General features: G+C 38.5%; 1 protein-coding gene across 1 annotated transcript in view; it reads left to right on the top strand.

Moving 5' to 3' along the window:
• Positions 1–7,780, top strand: part of MYBPC1 (myosin binding protein C1) — a 69,386-nt gene extending 61,606 nt beyond the window's left edge. The window contains exons 30-34 of the mRNA XM_057384543.1: positions 906–1,042; positions 1,951–2,137; positions 4,410–4,468; positions 5,604–5,610; positions 7,555–7,780. Of these exons, the coding sequence (XP_057240526.1) occupies positions 906–1,042; positions 1,951–2,137; positions 4,410–4,468; positions 5,604–5,610; positions 7,555–7,655 (491 nt within the window). The 3' untranslated portion in view covers positions 7,656–7,780. The remainder of the gene's footprint in view (positions 1–905; positions 1,043–1,950; positions 2,138–4,409; positions 4,469–5,603; positions 5,611–7,554) is intronic.

Below are 7,780 nucleotides of genomic sequence, written 5' to 3'. Positions count from 1 at the left end.
AAAAAAACAACCAAAAAAACCCTGCCCTTTTATGGAAGAGAAATTCTACACACAAATGGCTCAGAGGAAGAAAATCAAATTAGTTTGAAAAGAAGGAATGCAGGACTGCCATGATGCAGAGAATAGACAATCCGTACAACCCACACAGCCAGGCTGAAAGGCTGAAGGCCCTCCCTKTTAGAAATGGGGTCACAAACAGAAGAAGGGCTGCAGGAATTCTCTCCCATCACTGCTTASCTGCCCTTCTCACGAGAGCAAGTGTCAGGCGTAAGCTGTGCTGAAGTCAATGTGAGAGCTTGGGTCAGACTCCAGTGAAGCAAAGGTGTTTAATGATACCTGTGCACAGGAATGTCTGTCTGTCTGACCATTTTAAACACAGGCCGAGGTTGTGGCTGAAGAGGATTTATTGGCGGCAATCTCCATTGCAGAATGAGAATAAACCGGCAGGGAGAAAATACATTTTATTACTGTGTTTTTAGCTTGTTCAGAAACGACGCCCATTCAGGTGTCTGCATTGTCAATGCACTGTTTGAAGCACAAAAAAAAAAGAGGATTTTCAGACAAAGATACAGTTTGCAATCAGAACAAACTGAGAAAAAGCAGCTGGCAAGAGAGTGAACAAGGCCTGCCAAAGACACACAGGTCACGCTCCCTCCTGCTCCGCAGCATTCAGGGCGTACAGGCAATAACACGTGCAATAAACATGCAATRTTCAGTGTTCCATTGCTCTCAGAYAGCAATGCCATAGCACGAGCAAAGGCTGCAGCCATGGCAGCAGTTACTGCAGCCCCACTGATGCAAAAGCAGCACAGACCAGAACTGACCCTTCAAAGCCTTTTAAGACATTTGGGCRTTCAGCTGCCTGCCAGCGCTCTTCTGATGAAAATTCAATTTTAATTTCCCAGGCAAAGTGTACAAATACCCGGTTTACGACGACTTTGACTTCAGCGAGCGGCCGCTGTTCACGCAGCCCCTGGTGAACACGTTCGCCGTGGCCGGGTACAACGCCACCCTCAACTGCAGCGTCAGGGGCAACCCCAAGGTACGGCACGGCAGCGCTTAAAACGGGACACCAGAACCTCATGGCAAAATTTACAATGCCACTTTTGTGACTCACTCACAAGCCGGGCTAAAAACAGGATGGTGTAGGTTCTAAAAAATACTGGAAAAACAGGAGCTGCTGACCTGTGCTATAGGCACGATAATAGTTAATGCACAGGTAGCTCAGGAAAGGGAAAAGGCTGACTTATATTGGGACCCTCAACAGCTGCACATTTCATACATCAGTAAAAGCTGTTGCTAAAATGAAGCCATAATTGTTCCATAAAAAGCTGATTATTTCCTCATAAGCACATTGCAGAAATGGGCTGGGCAGCAAGCTGTTTCTCAGACCCACTGCATGATGTGTCTGGTGTTTTCTTTTGAATTGTGTCTCTGTGATTTATTTTCTGTTGTGAGAAACTGAGCTGGCCTGGTAAAGAGAGAAATCCAGAGTGTTTATGAACACGTCTGCTGTTCACCCTTCACCGTCACGGTTTCTGACTGCCCAAATTACTGTGGAAAAATATGCTTTTCTTATTGACTTGGAGGAATTGGATGTCAAAAACCAATGGTCAGATGTTTGTTATCATTTCACAGTCCTTGTATTGATAACAGGCTTGTATTTACAGCTTTAATTAAGTGATAAGAGTGGCACTTAAAAAAAAAAGTGCTAAAACCAGATGTATGATGCATCCAATGCTTATCTTTGAGTTAAGATTTCATTTCCTTTCTATCACCACTACTTTTTACAATTTTTGGATTACTCAGCTTTAACTATACACCATAAAAAAAAAAAAAAAAAAAAAAAGAGATAAAATATTTTCAGTTCACAGCTTTGTGCATTTGGGCTTTCTTTTGGTGTTTTTCTTTTCGTGTTTGTTTGTTTTTTGTTTTTTTTTTTTACCACAGCCCAAAATAACCTGGATGAAAAACAAAGTCCTCATCATGAACGACCCGAGGTACCGAATGTTCAGCAACCAAGGCGTGTGCACCCTGGAGATCCGCAAGCCCAGCCCCTACGACGGAGGCACCTACACCTGCAGAGCGGTCAACGAGCTGGGAGAGGCAGAAGTGGACTGCAAACTGGAAGTGAGAGGTAAGGGCTTCAGAAATTTCAAATACCCTGTTTTCCTCAGCACCAACTGCACTGGAGATGGAAGTATGCAAGGCAAAAGAAAAAAGGAGTTCAAGCAACTTTGAAAACTTTTCCTGGATTAAATGGATAACTCTGTTAGGACAAAACAATATTGTTGTTTTCTTCCTGTTTTGTTGGCATTAATAGGTAAATGTTATGAATTTCAGGTTGTTTAGGCTTAAGTGGGATATCGTGAATGGCAAAAGGATTTGGGGTGGACTACTAATGAATATTTTTCAGACCATTACTTCCTAGGAAAAGATTGGGTCACATTTAGCTGGACCCACCAAAGGCTTGGCTTCAACTGCGGAATAGAYGAAGTATTTCTTAAAAAATTAATCTGAGGTTGTAAGTAAGGAAAGCTGCCTAAAACCAGCTGMTAGAAAGTGCCTGACTAAGGAATTTTGAGGGAATTTAGGCAATAGCAATATGTTCCTAGTTATATTGCTTCCATCACTTTTCTATATAAAACAACATTTAAAGTTTTTACAGATTGTGTTAATTTTGCATTTCAGTTTCCATTATCTGTATTTTCTGATGTASCTTGTCCCACAGCTCGTATTTGCCATCAAGAAGACATTTCAATTAATGTTTGATATACGTTAAATTGAACTTAGCTAATGTAATGAAAACATGCATATTATATTTCTTCGTTTTTATTTTCCATTTTTAAGATACTTTCTTTAAAAGGTGATGTCCTCATCCTGGAAGTAAGATCGCTTTCTTTAATCACAAGCAAACTTTCTATTTCACAGCACAACAGAAGATCTCTTTAGAACCAACACCTGAGAGGGTTGCTTTGTCTATTTTTTCTGAAAAGCCAATTTAGATTGCCAAGTGAACACAGGATAGGCTCAGGCTTTGCTCTAGSCAAATACAGAAAATTATTATTATTAAACAGCCAGAGTAGAAAGACATCATTGCATCTCATTTCTCTCTTCTATTGACTTAAATGTTGATTTTTCATACTCTTAAGTTTCCCAGACTGTTCATTTAGGAGGGCTCCCCAGACGACTGCTCACCGTGCTGACGCAGAGGATTTCTGTGGATTTCTGACTCGCTGGAAATGAATTGCAGTGTGTGTTTGTGTGTTCATATGTACAGCTTTAAACTTTATTCCAGCAAGTAACTGCCAAGGTCTGGATTTGTGAGATGATGAGATACAGTTGAATGTTTTCTGAATAATATGAACAGGTTCAAGGCAGTGCTGCCTRTCTGGTGAAGGTACAAGCTATGGTGCTTCCACTACAGGTAGTAGGTGTGATTCACTAGAAAGTCATGCTACAGAGCCCTGAGCCATGCAATAAAATTTATTTTAGCTGTGTTTCCTTGTGTTGGCTAGAATTACTTCTAGCCATCTCTCTCTGACATATTGGAGAACTTAAATTTATCATGCATATAAACACTCAGCCCCCAAAATGTCTGAGCAGCCTAGGATTAATGAGTGTGCATGATATTTGAACATCTGACTGGTTGGTGAATACTCTGGCTATGAATACTATCAGTAAGCTACAATTTTCTACATTTTTAGCCATTTCCTTTCATTATTCTAGGTGTAAAACTACCCCCCTAGCTGTTGCTAAATTCAACGCTCGTTTCCTGTGAAAGTTTTAGTGATATTTATAAGCACGACAATTAAAATAGCAACAACTTATTCTATCCTCAGAAGAGGTTTTACATGTACTGATATTATTTCAGACAGGCAATATTTGATTCTTTGGTTTTAAGTTTTGCTGAGTGAACTTAAAGATGGAAGTTACGTGACCTGCTCAGTACAATTGCACATAGAGTGGCTTTTGTTTGGTAAATTAAGTGTGTAAAAAATCATGTGATAGATAACTCTTTGTCATCTTGAAAGGTGGCAACATATGCAGAATCTCATTACATGTTTCATACTCACCACAGAAAATACCACCTATATCTTTTGAGTTTGTTGAGGTAGATCCCCAAATTTGGCTCTCAATCTCCCATTAGGAGCAGTAAAGAACTGATTCCTTCTCAGCTTCACTGAGGTCGATGAAAATAGTTAGATAAGGTGCTGTGCTTCTTTTATCACAGGAAAAACAGCTTTGGAGAACWTTTAGAAGTGAAGTCAAGGTTGGTGATCACTCTTACAGTGGGTTAGTGATAGCAAAGTTGCTGTATAAGAACTATTTTTTTAAAAGGTGTTAAGATCAACGGGGAAGAATTTCAAATGCCAATAAATGCCACTATAAATATTCTAATTCTGCAGTGATCTATCACGGAGTAATTAACCCGGGAGAACCACTCAGCTTGGCGGGGGATAATCAGGTTTATAACGCGCGCACTCCTCTGGACATTCCATTTCATTCCCACCCTCTTTTTCCACATGCAAACGCATTTTCTGCATGCAAAGTGTGATTTCTTTGCGTTTTTAGATTAAACTGGCTAGTGTCTCATGGCATACATTGTCTATGTCACATGAGCAAAGAAGGCCAAATTAATCAAGGCAATACCCAATCATCTGGGTATTTAATATCAGAATTATTGTGGTTTTAGGCATATTTCATAGAAATATCTCATATTTCTGATTTAATATCAGAATTACTAAGGTTTCAGACATATTTCATAGAGTGACATGTAAAGAATTTATTTAATGACTGTGAATATGTTTGACCATAGACTTAGAACTTTCCAGGAGAAAAAAATATGCATTTCAAAAAAAAAATAGCTCTCAGTTGGTTTGTAGAATTAGTGAAAGACCAGAAGTATTATAAAGTCATTTGCTGCAGTGAAAAGGCATTTTTTTATAACAGATCAGCCTTTGGTTACAAATTAGTGCTCAGAACCCACCGGTTTTAAAGATCAGATCTAAAGATCAGAGATAAGTATACATATATGGATGTTTATTTAAAGAATCAAAATGTTTAATCATAGCAAGGGCTCCTACAGAGTAATTAGCATGCTTTAAATAATGTAAATGTGGATATCTGACAAAGTACATACTTTAATGCACAGATACGTAATTAGTCAGTACTTGATAATTTTGCCTAACAGAGTTTCAACATATATATATATATAYATGTATGCTTCAGTGTTATGTGTGTGCCTTTCTTTTTCCCCTGGTGGAAAATACTATATATATATATGTGTTAGCTTCTTTGAAGCTACATTTGGAAACTTTTATCATAAACATAATTTGGTTCCAATCTATACTTTAGACTAATTAGAGGTTTTTATGGTTACTTGTACCTATTAATCTAGCTTTTACATATTAATGATAATTTTGAAGTGGAACTGGATCCCTACCTTTYACTCTTCATGTGCTTCTCTTCCTCCATATTTTACATGACTAAGGATTAAATTATCATCTTGACATAATTGTAATAATAATTTCMCTCAACATTTTCTCTCCACTCTTGTGTTTGCAATTAAATTGTTACTTCTCTTTCTCTCTCTCCCTTAGTTACACAGTAAGGATTTTTGAATGTATATWGTCATCTAAGGTAAGCTTTCATATGGTTCTTGCATATGAAGCTTATGTCTGTTTATACGTCATACAATGTCTGCCTAGTATGGCATGATTTTCATTATGTCACTTAATGAAAATGTCTTTTATAAGTTAGCAGCATGATGGTTTTAATGCTGGTAAATTCAGATTTTAACCATTTTAATAATTGCTCGTTACAGTAATTTTTCTTAGTAGCGCATCCATTATCTTCTAATAGTGTATGTTTGAAAGGAATTTAATGAGTTAGCRTGATTAATCAGCACGAATAAAATACAAGTAATAAAAAGAGCATTTTGTATTTACAGCAAGTTATTTTTTCATAGGAATATACCTCTACATAAACAAAATGTTTATTCCAGAGTTAACTTGGTTTAAAACTGAATGATTCACAGCACAATTTGCACTCCGTGAGCTGAAAGAATGCCAAAAAGCTGAAAGAATGCCAAAAAGCATGCTTTTTTCCTTTTTTTTCTGTCTGTATTGTGCATCTACCTAAGGTTGGGAGAGAACAGTTCTGCCACAATGACTATTTTAAATGAGACAGCGAGATCTCATAATCACTAGTAACTAATAGCATTTTAATTGAATAATCCTCGTGTTAATAAAGGTTATAAATTCTTAAAAATCTGTACTCAGCATAAATGTTGTGTGTAAGTGTCAGCTCAACTGCATTTAGCTGAAGCAGAGAGTGTTACCTTCACCCTGGCAATGTACTTTTGCTTTAAAGCTTTTGGTGTCTTCCAGGAAAAGCTCAGAAGGTAAGTGCAGCTATCAGTGGGTGCTTTGCAACGTGCAGAACACAATATTCATGCAGATTTGTGAGGGGAATGATAATGGTACATGAGCTTTCTTAAAGCAAAGAAATTATACCTTCTGTCTGGAGAAAGGGCAGATTCTAACGTTTTTAGCAAAATATTTATCTTTTGCCCACTGATTCTTCCAAATATCCTTTTTTCCCCAATGAAATTAAGAGAAATACTCGTGTGTTTTATTTCCATGGGTTTTATTTTAGTGGCATGGGACATCCACAGCCTCTGTGGGCAACGTGTGCCTCATCATCCTCACAGTCAGGGATGTCCTCTTTGTATCTGTTCTAAGCCCTTTTGCAGTTTGAAGCCATCACCCCTTCTCCTATCACTTCAATCCCTGTAAAAAGTCCCTCTGCAGCTTTCTTGGSAGTTCCCTTTAGGCACTGGAAGGTGCTCTGAGGTCTCCCCAGAGCCCTCCCTTCTCCAGGCTGAACAACCCCAACAAAAATTGAAATTCTAAAGTGAATTTAAAAGCAAATCCAAAATAATTCTTCAAACTTCCCCAGTTTGAAGGCAATTCATCATCTTTCTCTCTCTGGAGATTATGGGTACCTATATCTAAAATCCTGGCTTTTGTTCATGTGATTCTTCCACATTTGTCATCCCACTTGGTATTTTTGAGCAACATGGTAAATATTTTGCTAAATACCTAGAAACCATTTTAAGACCCAAAACTAGAATAAATAGAATATCTCTGCATGTTCTCCACAAGTCCTCCTGGTCAGGTGTTTTCTACATTGYTCCCCCCGCACTGACTTCCATCTCTGATCATACTCCACCCAGCCTGATGGAAAGCCAGGAGAGCTATTTGAAGTGAAGCTTCTCATAAACTATTGCATGYGGTGAGGTGACTGAATGTATGATAGCCTAGAAATGAAATTCAGCCTGCACAAAAGGACAGCAAAGASCTCTACAGTACCCATTAAATAATGGTTAATTGTCATGCTGGACTTTTGAGCAGGGCTGAATTTTACCACATCTCAAAGAATGTAATAAGGACTGACTAAAACTTGTCACTCGTGCCAGAAAATAAAGGTACAAAGCTGTTTCTCCAGGGACCTTGAACATGAAAATTGCCTTTTTTTCCTTGCTTGCAGGTGGGCTTTCGTTCTTCAGACTATTAATGGATGGAGTGCCTCCGCATATCATTGACTCGTACATGCGAGAAGTGCAGGCAGACAAAACTGAAGGGAAGTGAGAGTCCGTCCACAGTGCTCCCTCCCACTGCACGGGAAGCTGCTAGCAGAATAACAGCATTTTAGTTCTTGCAATGACAGAAAAACACGTGCCGTGGGGGATTTTATCACTTKTTTCCCTTTTTYC

This window comes from Malurus melanocephalus, unplaced genomic scaffold, assembly GCF_030028575.1.
Source record: "Malurus melanocephalus ecotype Western Australia unplaced genomic scaffold, MMel_1.1 scaffold_718, whole genome shotgun sequence".
Classification (NCBI taxonomy): Eukaryota; Metazoa; Chordata; class Aves; order Passeriformes; family Maluridae; genus Malurus; species Malurus melanocephalus.
This window is presented reverse-complemented; position numbering and strand designations above follow the sequence as displayed.